The following is an 18,579-nucleotide window of genomic DNA, read 5'->3' as shown; positions in this document are numbered from 1 at the left end:
AGGATGGGGCCCCATGAAAGTGGGCCCCTCTTTGTTGGGTAGCTCAATTCATGAGCGCACAGTCTGGCAGAAGACTGGAGGTTTTGATGAGCCTAAGGCTCTCCCCAGTAGACTGGCCCTTTCATGAGTAGGGCAGGAGTGTGGATTGGCCAACATTGTCTGTTTTGCTGGGGTAAGCCCTAGCAAGAGCATCCTTGGTCACAGAAGGCCAGTCCCCAGGATCCTTTGCCCTCCCTCATATACATATTACCTCCTAGGACATCATCATGTAACAGGAAAATAGTGCCCCTCAGCACCCCCTTCCACCAGAAATTGTGTTTGTGTGAGACAGTATTGTTTTGGGGATCTTAGGAAGGCAATGGTGCAATCACTGTCAGAAGAAGGGCTTGTAGCATTTAAAGAGATTGCCATTTCATGCTCAGCATGCCCCCTTCAAGAGTGTGGCCAGTGGCTGCCACCCTTGTGATGTGCTGGGATGTGGCATCAGCATACCAGTTAGAGGGAGGGGCTCTCCTGTCCTGAAATCAGAGGTTGTTGGACCACAGTTGGACAAATATCTGCAATGCCATTCACGGTTTGAAGAATTAACTGCAGGCCCACCAACCTCCGGTTTCACGTTACGTGCAAATGCGGCCTCACTCTTTCACTGTCTATTTTTTTTATTTAGTCCAGTTCTATACCGCCCCATACAGAAGTCCCTGTTACATGTTGCTGTTCTCTGGACTGGACTGGTCTGGTGGTGGTTCTCTGCTGGTCTGGAAGTGTCTGTGTGCATGGTGGCAAGCAATGGAGGCAAATACTGGCTGGCTGGCTGCAGGAGATTGCCTGGCTCTACTGTTTGCTTCTGCCTCTCCCTCTCTACTCACACTTGTAATCACAGCTCAGCCCAGGGGCAGGGAGTCTGCCTCTCTCTCTCTCTCCTGGTGGCTGCTGCTCATGCTGCTACCAGTGCTAGCTTGGAGCTTCCTCACAGCAGCCTCCACTCCCTCTCATGCTGCCCTCACCTCACCTCGTGCGACGTGCATGTGTACCATTATGTCACATGTGTCCTCCTCGCTGGCAGTGGCTGCCCAGGCACGGGCAGGTCCTGACACACTTGGCCCTCATTCCCCCGCCCCTTGCAACAGAGGAGATCAGGTGGGCGGGCCGCACCAGGCAGGCAGCTTGCTCGTGGGGCTCCCCATGGTGGTGAAGCATGGGCCAGTGGTGCGGCCACCACCCAGGTCAATGGCAGAACATGTTGGCCCCCCGCCAAGGTGGAGGACCGGACTTCAGACTGGAAGTCCAGTCCAAAGGGCCCCACTGCACATCCTGAGCTTGGGACCCTGCCTAGTGAGCTGCCGTGGACAGCATCTGTTGGGAGTGAGAGAGTGCTGCTCTTCAGCCAACTCTGTGACTGACACCCAGTACGGATCCTTTGGGTTGGCCAGGCCTGGTATAAGCCCTACTGCCATTGCCAGGGCAAGAGAGTGGCACTCTGTTTTTCCTGCACCCACTGAACTCAGGGACACTTGAGGGTGTATGGAGATCTGCATTTAGACATGGCCATCATGGTCCTAGCTGGTCTCAAGGGCACCTAACTTTCCATAGGACAACATCTCCAGGGTGCCCAGTTTGGGATTGAGCCACCAGATTGGTTGTGGGCATAATCCTTACATTGATGCACTCGTATGAGGGTATGAGAGGGAAGAGAGCTGGTCTTGTGGTAGAAAGCATGACTTGTCCCCTTAGCTAAGCAGGGTCCACCCTGGTTGCATATGAATAAGAGACTAGAAGTGTGAGCACTGTAAGATATTCCCCTTAGGGGATGGAGCCGCTCTGGGAAGAGCATCTAGGTTCCAAGTTCCTTCCCTGATAGGGCTGAGAGAGATTCCTGCCTGCAGCCTTGGAGATGCTGCTGCTGCCAGTCTGTGTAGACAATACTGAGTGAGATGGACCAATGGTCCGACTTCCTATGTTCCTACGAGATGACATGAGAGTTCTTATGTTCCTCAGCCTTTAGAAGGGATTGCACATTTTACATACATGGCGTCAACATATTCAGGAAAAAATGCACATTTGCTTTATTTCAGGTACATTGTTCTGAATACAGATACATACAGAAAGTACAGATTAGATCCCAAAAGTATTACCAGCTCCACCCCCCCTCCCACTTATAAACCCACATACAATCTTTGAGCATCTTCCTTCCCAGCATCAAGGTTTTTGTATTTTGTCTTATTGCAGAGATGAGAATATCTTGACATCACCTTTGATCTCCTGGTCACAACCGGAGCAGAGTTCTTCCTAGTTATGTAAGCCTGGGGTCCCTGTTCTCATCAATACCCTTCTGGTGTCATGAGTGGTGGCAAGTGGAGGTGCTGACATGGGCAGAATGCCACCGTCCTCTACCACCCTTTGCAACAACCTGTTTTCCAGAAAGCAACAACTCGGTTTTTAAGCCTTTCTTGTGGTCTGAGAAACAGAGCATGCGTTGAGATTAGCTTTAGGAGCCTAAGGTTAAAGATTCGATGGACATGACTAGCCTTGGGCTAGTAGGATTTGAATTCCTACAGTAGGAGCAGGGATTCACGAGAACGATTGGAAGATTTGAGCACAGGCAATCCAGGAACAAATGAAGGGTGTCTTGAAAGCATCCAGGATCATTCAATTTGCAAAGGATTTGAAGCAGGACATGGGACTGCATCCTCATGATGTAATATCATGCAAGCATTTCCATGAAGCTGGTGATGCCATGGTGAAACCCAGGGCTCAAATGATGAAACGGCTTTTTTGGAGTGATGGCCAGTCTAGCAAATTCTCAGACAGGGCTTGCTGTCTTGGGAGTTTAACCCAGAGATTCCCAAACTTGGGTCCAAGTATTGCTGGCCCACAACTCCCAATAAGCTGCCATTTTGTAGAGCAGTGTTGCTGATAGCCCAGCAGGACACAACAAGGTGGTTGTTGGGAGTTGGGCCCTGGGACAAAAAACGAAGATGGGCCCCTGAAGATGGGACCCAGCACACTTTCAGAGCAGCCAGCGGGCCCCCTCCTTCCTCTGGGGCCTAGTCACATTTGTCCCCATTCCCTCTGTTCAGTTGTAAGTAAACTCCCTTTTGCTCGCAGAAATGTAACAGATCTGAAAGCAGGACTTGCTGAATGTCAAAATAGGTAAAACATCATTTAAAAATTATAATGGATAGGCAAGTGCATTTCCCAGCATCTGCAGGGGACGCCTTGCCCTTTGCTTCTTCCTTGCTGGCACAGCCTACAGGGATCAGTGGGGCTGAGGGGGCGGGTGCTTGTGGCCCGGGGCTCCCAGGGGCTGCTGAGCAACGGCCACACTAGGATTGCCAACTGTCCCACATTACAGGGATGAAATGTTGGTCCCTATAGGGACAGCATTTGTCTTGCATTTCGGTGGTGGGGTGAGCAGCGGCTGTGTAAAATGCTAGCAGTGGGGGGCATTTTATTCCTTTTGCTATGTAGACTATTTTGAGAAGCTTTTGGTTGAAAAGTGGTATAACTTGCATATGTTTGAAATAACAATGCTGGCATTATTCAATATCACATAACATATATGTCACTGATACTCAGGCTCTTGATTACCACTGCATACACCTCCTGCCCTCCCCCAGCCCCCCAAAACCTGTGTCCCTCATTCTGGCCATGAAATGTTGGCAACCCTAGGCCACACTTGCCCATCTACGTGAAGAAGGGCTGCTCCTTTTCAGGACTGGCCGAAGGTGTTGCAGAACCCAAGAAGAGGCACCAAATGCTGCCTTGCCCCACAGCCCTGATGTGGGGTGGGGGTGGGGGAAGGCGGCCCCCTTTTCAAGACCCACCTTGCAAACGTTGACAAAGGAGGTGAGAAGGTTGCTAACTGCCTTGTGCTTCTTGCCAACTTTGCAAAGAGTGTGAAGAGAAGTGCTCCTTCTTGTGCCGCTTGCAAGGCTAGTCCGGCTGGTCTCAAAGGGCTGCTCCGAAGGCGCCTTGCTGCCCCCCTGGGGCCCTGCTAATCTGCCCCTTCAGGTACCTGCCTCACCTCCTGAATGGACCCCCCCTCCTCTTCCTCCAGGGATTCTTCTCTCTCTTCAGCAAGCAGCTGCAGTGCTGGGGGAAAGCTACTTTGACTAATGTTACTCCTTTAAGTTGCCTCTGAAGCAGAGCTTTTGATGCTCGAAATGTATCAGGCAATAGGGAATAAATCATTTATCAACATTCATTGAGCACCCTGGGGAATCCCCCCCCTTTTGTTTTGTCTTTTTGGTGCTGCATCCCCCTCCCCACTTTTTCCTCTCTCGATCATTTCCTCTCTCGATGAGCACCCAGAATGTTGGGGGCAATATGCTAAATCATTGTAAACCGCTTAGAGAGCTCTGGCTATAAAGCGGTATATAAATGTAAGTGCTATTGCTATTGCTATCACTCCCCCCACCCCTACCCGCCACCCCTACCCCCTTCCTTCTGGAGGAGGCAGCAAGCCCCCCGACAGTCCTCCACCTCCCACCCACCATCCACCCATCACCTCTGGAGGGCCAGCACCCACGGCCACCTCCCAGCCCCCTCAAACAAGCTGCACTGAGCCTCCCCCACTCCACTGGGCGGGTGTGTGGCAGCTTAACATGACTCTGTTGGGAGATGCTGGGAGTTCAGTGCTTGGCAGTGCAAGCTGTCAAGGCATCTTTGATCATGACGCTTGCAGTGTGCCTGGCCGTGCCAGCATGGAGGAAGCTTCCTCCCAGAACAGTGTGTGGCAGAAACAAGAGGGAAAGGCAGGCTGGAGAGGCAGCTGCAAGAGACAGGCCAAGAAATGTCCGTGCACAGCTGCTGCTTGCCCAAGGGGACTTGGGTGGAGCAGAAAGGAAGGGGAAGGAGAAGTGGGCCAGAGGCATCTGCCCTTTGCCTCCTTGGCCCTGGTGGATGGACAGACACCCAAGTGGATCTGCAGCGCACTGGGCTCCATTTCCAGTGCTTTGCATCTTGGGAAAAGTCATGCAGTCAATATTACGTGGTAGTGTGCTTCTCTTACATCAGAGTTGGCCAACTGGAGGCTCTCTAGATGTTGTTAGACTACAACTAAGAGTTGTGGCCAAAGATGATGGGAGATGGCATGCAACAGCCGCTGGAGTGCCTAAGCTTGGCCGCCCCGTATGAGACAAAATTGCACCTGATGTCGCTGATTCTAGCCCAACCACAGTAAGTTCTGGTTGGGGATGATGGGAGTTGTGGTTCTGGGGGACCACAGGTTGGGAATGCCTGTTCTTGCTCATGACTGCTTCCGCTGCAATAAATCTGACCGTCTTTAACATGCTACAAGACTCTTTGCTGCAGTAATATGTAGCTACTTAACAGCAACATAAAACAGAAGTATAGGCCATTGGCTGTTCTGCTGTGCCTTTCTCGCCTCCACTCCGAAAATATTCAGGCCTGTTCTTTTAATCTAAATAGCAAACCCAGCAGATGAAGTGGATTGAGTGAATTTCAGACTGCTTGCTTCCGTTGAAGTCAAGGGGACTAAATTGTTTTGATTTCAGGGGTTTTGGTTTCACTCGCTCTGTGTCTGTTCAAGCTTGAAGTTTGGAAGCTGAGTGGCAAAACATTATAACCGCTCAAAACAAGGAAAGCTTAAAGAAGCCTGAATTCAGTTCATTGGTTTTTTCCTTCTCTGTCAAATCTCTTTCTATGGCCATTATGGCTGGGGATTATGGGAGTTGAAGTCCAACAACATTGGGGACCCAAGTTTGAGAATCCATGGGGAAGCTGTGGAACATGTGGCTTGGCCCCCTTCACGGTCGAGATAATCTACAGATTAACCCCATGAAATGTAGCTATCCTTGTTTGTGTTGGTTGCAACTCATGTCAAAACCTTTCCCCATCTCTGTCAGTTGAGAGACACCTCTATAATCACCAGCCCATCATGCAAATAATCTGTCCCTTTTCAAAATATTTAAATTCTAGCATTGGTAGAAATTTTGAGAGCAGAATCGGAAGTCAGAATCCTTACAATATGTGGGGGTTTTAGTGGCATTTGCCTGAATTTCCCTTTCAGTTTGCTTTTCCACTGGCCCAGTGATTGCGGTGATGAAGTGCTCAGAAAATACCATGACACCAGCTTTGGTTTCCTCTTCACCATCAAGCAAGAAAAAGCATGCAGTGCTTTGGATTAACCCTGGATGCAACCAAATAGATTATTTTTAAAGACTGGTTCATGTAACATGACTTCAGTATTCTCCTTCTGCTCTGATATGAAAAGTGTTCATCTTCCTCCACCTGATGCCCCCAAACTTAAATGCACAGGGAAGGAACCAGCACCCCAAACTGCCACTTGGAGCAACAGTGTTTCTGTGAGTGTGAATGAAACAGCATGTAACCTGAGAGGTGCACCCCATGATCCCTTGCAAGTGTTGAAGAGGATGCTGTGACATATTCTTTAGATTAGTGCATCCTCTGCAACACTGTAGAAGATAAGAACAGCCTGCTGGACCAGGCCCTTGGCCTTTCTAGTCATTCTGTTTCACAGAGTGGCCCACCAGATGTCTCTGGGAAGCCCACAGGCAAGAGGCGAGGGCATGCCCCTTCTCCTGCTGCAACTGGTATTCAGAGGCCTCTTGCCTCTGAGGCTGGAGGTGGCCTATAGCCAACTATGGAGGTGGCCTATAGACTAGTAGCTATTGATAGACCTGTCTTCCATGAATGTATCTAAGCCCTTCTTAGCATCCAGGTTGGTGGCTATCACCACATCTTGTAGCAGAAAATTCCATAGGTTGATTATGTGTTGTGTGAAAAAGTACTTCCTTTTGTCGGTCCTAAATTTCTTGGCAATCAGTTTCATGGCATGACCCCTGGTTCTAGTGTTGTGAGAGATGGAGAAAAATGTCTCTGTTCAGACCATGCATAATTTTATAGACCTCTCTCATATCCCCTCAGTCATCCCCCCCCCCAAACTAAAAAGCCCCAGGTGTTGTAGCCTTGTCTTGGAAGGAAGGTGCTCCAGGCCCCTGATCATCTTGGTTGCCCTCTTCTGCGCCTTCTCCAGTTCTACAATATCTTTCTTAAGACACGGTGACCAGAACTATACACAGTACTTCAGATGTGACTTCACCATAATTTTGTATATGGGCATTATAATACGAATATTTTTAGTTTCAGCCCCCTTCCTAATGATCCCTAGCATGGAATTGGCCTTTTTCACAGCTGCTGCACATTGAATTGACACTTTCAATGACTGCCCATCAAGATCCCAATCCTCATCAGTCACCAACAGCACAGACAGCTAGAAGATCTTTGGGGTGTACCTTTCCGATTGGGCCTTGCCCCTGAATAGGGCAGTAGGATGCTTTGGACTGATCCTGTCTACAGAAATGCAGTATTTGCAAGGAGTGTCGGAGGCAAATTAAGACCCAGCTATTGGCTGGTTCTAACATCATTGGGCAGTTCACATGATCAAGAATAGGGCAGGAGAAGCCTCCTACTCTAGCTTGTGAATTGTGCACACAGCTGATTGTTGCTTAAAAACAAGGTCAGAGGCACCGCCCACGATCATGCACTGAGCAGCAGCTGGGGCAGAGGGTTCTCTCCTGCCCAGTGGCTGTACTCAGCTGCTGAATGAGGTAGGAGGAAAAGCCCTCCAACCAGTGGCGTATTTGGTCAATCCATTCCTTGATCCAGGCCAGCTTCTGAATGGTGCTTTGGTTACTTTTATTCCAGTCCTGGAGCAAAGGCGGGGCTAACAAACAGCCAGGAGCAAGAGCAGTCCCCACTTGTCTCTCTGTACACAACATCTATTTCATTAAACTATTAATATTCCTGATTCCACTCCACGGCCTTGTCCTTGCAGACCACAACTCTTTCCTCCAACCAGCTGCTGCTTAGCACATGATCACGGAAGGAACCACCAACCTTGTTTTTAATCGACACAATACTGGGAGCGTGTGCGGCTCCGACCCTATTTTTGATTGTGTGCATTGGCCTAATGTTTTCTCCTTACACCATGATTCTTGAAGTAGTTCTGTATGCATGGGTTAACTGTAATGCCGGAATGGATCCATGCTGTAACTCCTCTCAAGGTGATCCCATCAGCAGTTTCTAGCTTTTCGAAATGTATATGCTCCATCCAGCATGTAGTTTGTGCCTGCAGGGGTTCTGGTGCACAAGTGGCATTCTGCCATTGAAGAGAAGAGGAAAGTCCCCACTTACTGTATAGGTGGCTCGGTTTTGGAGCTGCAACGAGCTCTGGAATGTAAACACATGATTACTTCAAAAAAGCATCCCACGATGAAAGGAAGGCCACAATCCAAGACAGAGTTAAGTGCCCATTGATTTCAATGGCTGACATCCAGACCACATTATTCATGACTAAGTTATCCCCATGAAATTAACGAGACTCCTCATGAGTAATTTAGTCTGGCTCTCAGTCAATGGGCTTAAAGTCATTTAGCTATGTGATGGATCATGCCCAGAATATCATACCAATGACTGACCCGAATCAGCCATGACTATGAATGGGATGCATAATGCATTTATGCATTTCCCATCAAGATCACAAAGCAGAGGATGGGGAGTGGCTGGGATCCGCAGTCTTTGACCCTCGTCACATTTGCAGGGCCATCATGTATTGACTGTAGCATCAAGTGATGGCGTCTATCTGTGAATCAGCCACCACTGATCAGTCACCACTGTCTGAACTAGGGATGTGCAAACAGGTTTTACATTAAACCAGTTTGACAGTTTGGGGTCGAACTGAACCACCCCAATGATCCAGGCATGCAGAGGCCCATTGCGCATATTCAGCAGCCTCCAAAATGGCCACCGTGAGGGGCAAAGGCCTAGAAAGGGCTGAGGAACGCCCAAACTGGGTGATTTTTGCCACAAGGAAGGCCAGCGGGGGGGGGGGGGAGGGAGAACCTCCGTGGACCCCCCCTGTGGCCTTGGAGAAGCCCCTTGGAGGAGGTAAATACAAAACAATTTTTTTAACTTGTGAACCGCCCAATGGTTCAATGGGGGGCAATATCAAACTGGCCCAGTCCTATTCAGACTTGAATCGAACTGGGCCAGCCAGTTTTGTGCACACCCCTAGTCCGAACCTCTGAAATCACCCAATCTCAAAGCAAACATAATACTTTTCAGTGATGACAGTTCACACATTTGGCTGAGAGTTATTAGTCTCACACACATTCACGTGTGCATCAGCCCTTCGATCCCGAAGGTGAAACTCTGCCTTGGATTGCAGAAATTGCTGTTTTTCTCAGTGAATGCTTGTTGGTTGACATTGGTATGTGCAAAAATCACATTTCACATATCCATCTGGAACTGGAATTCTGAAGATCAAAAGGTTTGAAATCAAGGTTTTGGTTTTCTGTTCTGCCTTCTCTTTTCTGAGCCAAATTATGTCGATGGATTTTTGGTGGTAAATCTCAACCATGTCTTAAAATTACTCTGGTGGTGGGTCCTTGATGGTCATGGAACAATGAAACTGTGAAAAGTCACTTAGGTGGATTCCAAAAGTCTCTAAAATGTGAATTTCAGTGAAGACGCAGCTCAAGCCTGCCTTCAGCACAAGTCTTTAGAAAATCAAATTGAGGAGGATACTCCAACCTAAAGAAACAGACCAGGGCCCCAATCCTATTTGGAGTACGTATACAACCACCCCCTTGTGCCAGTTGTGTTGTGTCCCATTCTGGAGGTTCTACACTGGAACCAAGTCAACAACTTGCTCATCAGAATGGGTGATTCCTACCACCCCCATTTTGTGCCAGAGGTTCTATCCAGATGGTGCTGTTGCTTATTTAAAGTTCATGAAAAGTGGTGGAGCAGCAACTCTTTTCAAAGCAAACTCAACTCCTCAACAGATAATCCACATTTCCAATTTTTCACCAAGTGGCAAAAGAGTGGATCTTGCTATTTTGGCCACCTGGAATATCCAGGCTTTCCTTTTCCATTCTGAGTTTGGATCACCCGATTCTCAAGGTCGAATCATACAACTTAAACTTTTTTAAAAAATTAATCTGGTGATGAGTAGTATGGGAGAAATTCCATCTTTGCTAGAAATTGGCAATAGTGGTAACATGGAGCTATCTCAAGACCATTCCAACCCACAGAGGGAATGGACCTTGCAATATTCTAGCTCAACCCATTTTCGGAAGGTTTAGCAAGATGGGGGCAAGCTGTGACCTCTCCACATTGGGTTGCTCATAAGACTGCTTCAACACGCCAAAGCAGGCAACTTTTATTGGCCTGCCCCAACACAAAAAGGATTGATTCTTACTGTGGCCTTGGCACTGGTCCAGGAATTGACCATGGGTTTTTTTTCACCCCTTGAAGGGACTGATCAGTGGTTCCTTCCATGGATGAGCACACCAGAAGGGTGTTCATGAACAGGCTGATGAGATGAATTCATTCACTCTCCCCCGCCACCCCCAATTATAAAACTGAAGAGGAGGAAGGTATAGAGGCTGGTGGGACCTTTCACACCTGCTCCCCAAGTTGTAAAGAAAGAAAGAGCAGTTCAGTCACAGCTCTCGCGTGTGGGTTGACCCCCGATCACATGGATACCAGCAGGAATGTAATGGTGGTTGTGGAGTAGCACATAACCAGCCATCCGTTAATGGCCAATGCCAGTGCTGAATTGGACGCGTTGGATGCTAGGTGGGTGGCATCTCGTAGAAGCTTCTCCTCTGCAGTTATCTAGAAAGAGATAATGGACAAAAGCAAAGAGTTAGCTGACTCTCTGTCTGCCTGTATCCTGTTGTGGGACATGGAAATGATCTCCAGGAAGGGCTGGGAAGGACTCTTGTGTGAAACCCTGGAGAGCCAATGCCAGTCAGAGTGAACAATACCCATCTAGATGCACCAGTGATTTGACTCAGTATAAGGAAAAACAAGAGGGTAGCAGCAAAAGTGAGCAAAAAAGAAAGAATATTCGGTTGCTGCAGAAAAATGTGCATTTATTGCACAGTCCCAATGTGTTTCAAGCTGTCACTTTGTTTGTTTACATTTTCATACCACCAAGACAAATGTTTCATGGTGGTTTACACAAAAGTAAAAACAAACACAAAAACCACAGTTGAAAAGCAACTATTGAAACAGTTGAAATGGTTTAAAATAACAGCAGTAACAACACTAAAACCAACTTGTGGAATTCTCTGCCACAAGATGTGGTGACAGCCAACAACCTGGATGGCTTTCAGAGGGGTTTGGATAACTTCATGGAGGAGAGGTCTATCAACGGCTACTAGTTGGAGGGCTATAGGGCACCTCCAGCCTCAAAGGCAAAATGCCTCTGAGTACCAGTTGCAAGGGAGTCACAGCAGGAGAGAGGGCATGCCCTCAACTCCTGCCTGTAAGCTCCCCAGAGGCATCTGGTGGGCCAATGCATGAAACGGGATGCTGGACTAGATGGGCTTCCTTGGGCCTGATCCAGCAGGGCTGTTCTTAAGTTCAACTTATGGCTTTACTGAATGTGTCTTGAGAGTTCTTTTAAAGGCTGCAAGAGATGGGGACATCCATTCCAAAGCTTTGAGGCGGCTATAGAAAAGGCCCAACCCAGAGTCACCACCAGACGAACAGGTGGCAACCACAAGCGAACCTCTCCACAAGATCTTAATAAGATCTATATACTCTCTATTAGGGGAAAAGAGGTGTATTATGGAACATAGTTGTTTCTTAACTCTTTCCCCCAATGAAAAGCATATGAACGCCTCCCCCATTAAGATCATTGGGGGAGGTCCGGTTGCAGTCACCACCGGCTCGTTTGGTGGCAACCCAAAACCAGGCCTTCTCTGGGGCTGCCCCAGGGCTTGGAACATGCTACCCAGTGGAATCAGAACTTCCCCATCCCTGGCTGTTTTTAAGCAATTTTTGAAAATGCAGCTATTTTAGCAGGCTTTTAGTTCATAATGTGTTAAAGTTTTATTGATGGTTATTTTAATTTGTTCTATATGATTTTAGGTTTTAATTGCTGTTGGGTTTTAAATGCAAACTGCCCAGTGAGTCTATATGGGGCAGTATATAAAAAGGATAAATAAATAAAGCTTGAAACACGTTTGGATACCCTGCTAAATGAGCAAAGAGGCACCTTTTAAAAGTGGCAATTCTCTTTATTGAGCAGGGGGAGAGCAACTGGCCCTATCCATCCCCAGCACAGCATCCCTCCAGTGGCTGTTGCTGGTGTCTTTCTTATGTTTCTTTTTAGATTGTGAGCCCTTTGGGGACATGAAGCCATTTCATTTATTGATTGATTTATTCCTGTTTGTAAACTGCTGTGGGAACTTTTGTTGAAAAGCAGTATATAAATATTAGTTGTATTGTATTGTATTGTATCGTATCGTATCATATCATATTCTGCAATAAAGGCATTTTTCCCCGCACCAATCTACAATTCCTTCTTTTCTTACTGCTTCCTTCCTAAAGGATGGGTGCAGGGGTGTAGCTATAATTGAGCGGAGGGGTTCAAAGAACCCAGGCCCCCCAGGTCCACCCCTCCATATTTTCTTCATTATCTCATTCACTCCGAGGAGCTGCTAGGGAGAGGGCTGAACATGAGCCCCCTCTCCCCAGCTATGCCCCTGGATGGGTGAATTGCATTAGGAGATGGAGGGTGTTCGTCATGTGGACAACATTCCTGTATCCCAGAGGCAACTAAAGTCTTCATCTCCAGGGGTTTCTCTGGCCTCAGACTCTAGTCCATGCTCTGGGACAATCTAGGCCTCCTCCCATGTGGACACTCTATATACAAACCAGCTCTGTATTAATTAAAATTGGCATCCCTTAATTTTCATGGGCACAGAGTGGGTTTGTTTGTTTGCCTGTTGTTGTACAACGCCCAGAGTCTTCGGAGTGGGCAGTATATTAAATGTCACAAACAAACAAACAAACAAACAAACAGGCAACATTAAAAATTACATTACATTAATAATTAAAAATTATTAAAGACCTAAAGTAACTACCAGAAAACAGAAAAATGAACTACAGGGCAAAGGCCTGGCGAAAAAGAAAAGTCTTCAGTGTGATTTGAAGATCAGTAAGGAAGATTCTAGCCGGATCTGAAGGGGAGGAGAGTTCCAAAGGGTTAGGGGCAGCAACCGAAAAGGCCCTTTCATGGGTCCTAGCGCCCCGAACCTCTTGGAAATCGGGGACTGACAGGCCATCTGAGCTGATCTAACTGGACAGGATGTAAGTGGATGGGAGAGGCGGGCCTGTAGGTAGACAGGCACCAGGCCCTGAAAGGCTTTAAAGGTCAGAACCAGGACTTTAAATTGAACTCGGTAGCGAATAGGCAACTAGTGCAAGGACTGCAGGAGAGGTGTTACCCTGACATATTTTCTGGCACCATAATTAAACGAGCCGCTGCATTCTGGACCCGTTGTAGCTTCCTGATTGTCCTCAAAGGTAGCCCTATATAGAGAGCATTACAGTAGTCTAAATGGGAGATAACAAGGGCATGGGTCACTGTCATTAATGCCTGCTGATCAAGGTAAGGGCGTAACTGGCGAATTAGATGGAGCTGGGCAAAAGCACTTCTGGACGCAGCCTCCACCTGCTGTTCAAGCAGGAGCCAGGAGGCACAAGTCCAAAAGAACCCCCAAATCACATACAAGCTCTTTCAGGGACAGCACCACCCCATCTAAAACAAGGTTCACATCCAGCTGTTAGCCGGTACGAGGGCTGAGTAAGAGTAGTTCAGTCTTGGTGGGATTCAGTCTGAGCTTATTTTGATTCATCCAGACCTTAATAGCTTTCAGGCATTGAGTAAGCACAGAAACAGCATCTCCAGAATGGTCTGGGATGGCAATATTCAGCTGAGTATCATCAGCGCATTGGTGAAATCTCACCCCAAACTGGGAACTGACCTGACCCAGCGGCTTCATATAGATCAGGCTTCCTCATACTGCGGCCCTCCAGATGTTGCTGAACTACAACTCCCAGCATACCCAGCCACATAAAATTGTGTCTAGGGATGCTGGGAGTTGTAGTTCAGCAACATCTGGAGGGCCGCAGTTTGGGGAAGCCTGATATAGATGTTAAAAAGGACAGGGGCAAGAACTGAACCCTGGGGAACTCCATAAAGGAGTGGCCATGGGTCAGAGCACCTTACCCCAATGCATACCGACTGGACACGCCCGCTAAGGTAAGAACAGAACCACTGTAAAACAGTGCCCCTGATACCCAACCCACGCAGGCGGTTGAGAAGGATAGCATGATCGATAGTGTCAAAAGCCTTTGAGAGATCTAGAAGGACCAAGAGAGGGACACTACCCTCGTCAAGGTCCCGAAGAAGGTCATCTACCAGAGCGACCAGTGCTGTCTCCGTGCTATGCCGAGGCCTGAAGCCCGACTGATAAGAATTAAGATAACTAGTTTCTTCTAAGACCCTCTCAGGCTGGGCGCATACAATCCTCTCTAACACCTTTGCTAAAAAAGGGAGGTTGGAGGTTGGCCTATAGTTGTCAAGGACCTCAGAGTCCAGGGAGGGTTTCTTCAAGTGAGGGCAAACTATCGCCTCTTTAAGGGCTGCTGGGTTGGCATCCCACTCTGACTCTTAGGTTTCACTGATGCCCTCAGGTTGGTAGGAGATGGTGAGCAAGTGTGAGAAATGAATGTCCTTCCAGCAAACTCCCATCTAGAGGGGCAAGTTGGCAGTGGACTCTTTTGGATTGGGCCTTAGCTCAGTGGTAGAGCATCTGCTTTGCATGCAGGAGGTCCCAGGTTCAGTCCCTGGCGGCATCTCCAGGTAGGGCTGGGAATCAGTAGTACCTTGTCCTAAGGAGCCAGGGGAGCAGAAAGGTTGCTCCTCTCTCCACTGCCCCCACCTAAGAACTGTGCTGCCTACAGGTGGCCATTCATCAGGTAGACCTGCAGGTGGCCATTCATCAGTTAACCGCACAGCTCTACCTGGTGAATAGCCAGCCTGCAGGCAGCACAGCTCTTGGGTGGGGTGGGAGGTACAGGCACAGCCTGAGCAGCCCCCTTTGATATCCCCCTGGCTCCTTGGGGTGAGCTGCTGTGGCTGGGAATGACTCCTCCTTGAACCCTTGGAAATGCCGCTGCCAGTCTGTGTAGACAATACTGAGCTAGCGGGACCAAGGGTCTGACTCAGCCGGCAGCTCTCTGTGTTCCGATGAAAAGAATGGGTCACAGGGAAGAAACAGAAATGGCCAATAATTAATTGGGGTGCCCATATCCACAAGGATCAGGCCTGTCAATCCTCTCCAGACGGCACTTCATGGCTTTTGCCCAGCCTTCCTTTTCTGCCCCACCCCATCATTTCCCTGCCCTAGTGACTGCAGGCTGGTATGTGTTGTGTATAGCTAGGCTCAGGGACTTGGCTGCCTACTGCCACAGGGACTCCCCCCAGAACACTAAGCTCATCCTTAAAATTCCTCCTCGGGGGCAGATGCTCTACCACTGAACTACGGCCTCTCTCACATGAACTGGAAATGCCCTTGATGGCCTCTCCTGGGTGCTATTTCTGGAGAGCAGAGCTCCATCTAAACGTATGAACTATGGTTTCCCCACATATATGGGACCTTTTGCTACCAGAGGCTTTGGAAAGCCACAGGGACTAGAAATCCTGTTGTTAAATAAAAGCCGAGAAACTCAGGATGTCTATGTCTGTGCCAGATACCAAGGGAGCAGCTCAAGAGTCTGATTTCTTTCTTTCTTTCTTTCTTTCTTTCTTTCTTTCTTTCTTTCTTTCTTTCTTTCTCTGTTGCCTCAAGTGAATTAAAATCCTCCACAGATGCACACATTTGGCATGAGGGAGTTTCTGGAGCTGGTTCTGCCATGTACTGCAGAATTCTCCTGTGCTGAGCAAGATGATAATAGCGCATCAAATGATACCAAAAGCAGACTAGCCTGCTCTTGTCCTGTTTTCATCCCCCCTTTTGTTGTTGATTTATTAAAGGATTTGAATCCCATCGCTCCACTCATTAGAGTCCTCAAGGCAGCTGACATCCATAAAAATGGCACTAAAAACAATAAAACCAACATATAAATCACTAGAAATGAGACAGCAGATCAACCAAACAGGAGAGAGCCAGTACCAATCAGAAATCAACCACAGGCAGACCAAACGCTTGCCTAGCCGTAAAGGCTTCTCAGTCGCCAGTCGGAAAATAAAAAGTGACTCAGCAAAGCAGATCACCCTGAGAAGGGAGTTCCACTTCCTTGGTGCCATCACAGAGAAGGCCATTTCACGCATCCCTGTGAAGGAGGACCTCAGAAGGTGGTGGGCTGCATGGATGGGTCTCCTCAGATGACATTAGGGAATGCACATTTTATGATAGGGGTAGGAGATGGTCCTTTGCAGCCAGTGGAGAGTAGAAGGCTCTAGATCCTTGGTTCCCAACTTTTCCCATCTATCTATCTATCTATCTATCTATCTATCTATCTATCTATCTATCTATCTATCTAATCCTATTTTTATACTGCCTGGTATCGACATCTCTAGGTGGTGTACAAAGTGAAAACACAGTGAATGTAAAACATGAAACAGTTGAAATCCATAAATCAAGTTAAAAAAAATCTCAAAGGATAAAAACATATTTACAAAATTTTAAATTTCTGTTCAACGCCTAGAAAAACAGGTGCATCTTGAGGTTCTTTCTAAAAGCAAGCAGAGAAGAAGATACTCTTATTTCAAGAGGGAGTGTATTCCAGGGCCCCGGGGAAGCCACAGGGAAGGCCCGGTCACGAGTCGCCACCAAACGAACTGGTGGCAACCATATGTGGCAACTCTCTATGGACCACTACATCATCATTGAAAGCTTTTGTGGACCACCACATAAGCAAGACGTTTTAAACATTTTTAACATCATCTGTGGCCAATGGGAGTCAAACCTATATATCAAAGTATATTAAAAATATTATACTCATTCACAAACATATGGCACTCATCACAGTACAATTTTTACCTGCAGTAGGAAGATGCTGAAAGGCATCATCTCCTACTGTGTGGGAGGAGGCACTGGTCAACCTCTCCTGTATTCTACCAAAGAAAACCACAGGGCTCTGTGGATGCTAGGAGTCGAAATCGACTTGATGGCACACTTTACCTTTAGGCCTACCAGTGGCAAAAAGAGAATACTTACCTAATGGGAAGGCTGATATTAATATTACGTTATCTTCTCCTCCACCCCACAGACCACTTGCACGGACCACTGGTGGTGTGCGGACTACAGATTGGGAATCACTGCTCTGGATCCTGCTCCCTGGGCCACTAGGGCTATCACCCACCTGATGAGGTGCTAAAATTCCTCCACCTCTGTGTGCCTCCTCCAGAAGTGTAAGCAATAGCTCCCTTTCTAAGACACTTATGGAGCTACACAAGCACCCCTGAAATTCTGGTGCCCGCCTACTTTGCCTTGATGGTTGGGCCAGCCCTGGAGATCTCACTAATTCTACACCTGGCCTGGCAACGCCTTGGGATGTTTGGAATGTGCCCAGCCCAGCCTGTGATGTGGACATGTCTGCTAACGTTTCTGTTTGGTGGTTGTGGATTTGGAAGCTGGGAGCACCATAATCCAAGTCGCAGTTTGATTTAACGGCACGATTTCTGCACATTCCGCTCCAGCTGGGCCAGCGTATCCCAAGCCCCTTTCTGTGAGCTGGGAGTGGAACTTGTGAGCGATGGCGTTGCTTTGAAACCTCCTGCTACGGCCATCTAATCGGCTTAGCTTATCCCACAGCTGCTGGGCCCCAGGAGGAGTTAAATACAACACGTAAAGTTCAGCTCCAAGCACAGAAGCAGCGGCAAATCAAGGCAGCCTTCCAACAAGGCAATCTTATCGGATCTGGCTCTGCAACGTATTAGTAACTTCCAAAAAAGGGGGGAAAACAAACACCAAAGTTTAAGTGACTTCTTCAGAGTGGCTTGTAGCGAGTGCATCTGCGCAAGTGTCTATGTGGCTACAACTTCATGGAAGGACAATTATGAAAGGCTTAAAAAAGATACTTGGCTCCTTATCAATGGATACTAGTCTATGACTTTAGGCCACCTCCAGCCTCAGAGACAAGATGCCTCTGAATACCAGTTGCAGGGGAGCGAGGGAATGCCCTCACCCCTTGCCTGTGGGCTTCCTAGAGGCATCTGGTGGGCCACTGTGGGGAACCGGATGCTGGACTAGATGGGTCTCCTTGGGCCTGATCCTACACCAGGGCTGCAGACACGGAATTCCCAGTCATGGGTTTGCTTCTGGCATACATAGTGGAAGCAAGTAGGCTCTTTTCAGGAGAGAATCAGCAGTCATGCCTTCAAACATAGTGGCAGGGGAAGATGGGAATTGTAGTCCAACAACATCTGGGGACCCCAGATTGGGAGCCCCTGGTTTAGATGGTTTTAAAAGGGAATTAGCCAAATTCATGGAGAAGGAGAGGTCTCCCAATGTCAGTCAGGAAAGGTATGTGGAAAATACCTGTCTCACAACACTAGATCCAGGTGTGAACCCATGAAACCGATTGCCAGGAAATTTAGGACAGATAAAAGGAAGTACCTTTTCATACCGTGTGTAGTTAATCTGTGGACTTCTATGCCACAGGATGTGGTAATGACCATCAACTTGGATGGCTTTAAAAAGGGATTAGACAAGTTCACAGAGGTCA

The 18,579-nt window shown here is 47.9% G+C and overlaps 1 protein-coding gene across 2 annotated transcripts in view; it reads right to left on the bottom strand.

The window, feature by feature from the left end:
• Positions 1–2,039: 2,039 nt before the first annotated feature.
• The window catches only part of GFRA4 (GDNF family receptor alpha 4), a 142,151-nt gene continuing 125,611 nt past the window's right edge, over positions 2,040–18,579 (bottom strand). For both annotated transcript variants that reach the window (XM_053257700.1, XM_053257701.1), the window contains one exon: positions 2,040–10,665. In XM_053257700.1, the coding sequence (XP_053113675.1) occupies positions 10,522–10,665 (144 nt within the window). In that variant the 3' untranslated portion in view covers positions 2,040–10,521. The remainder of the gene's footprint in view (positions 10,666–18,579) is intronic.

This window comes from Hemicordylus capensis, chromosome 5, assembly GCF_027244095.1.
Source record: "Hemicordylus capensis ecotype Gifberg chromosome 5, rHemCap1.1.pri, whole genome shotgun sequence".
NCBI classification, from domain to species: domain Eukaryota; kingdom Metazoa; phylum Chordata; class Lepidosauria; order Squamata; family Cordylidae; genus Hemicordylus; species Hemicordylus capensis.
The sequence above is the reverse complement of the archived record's forward strand: the minus strand, read 5'-3'. Positions and strand labels throughout refer to the sequence as shown.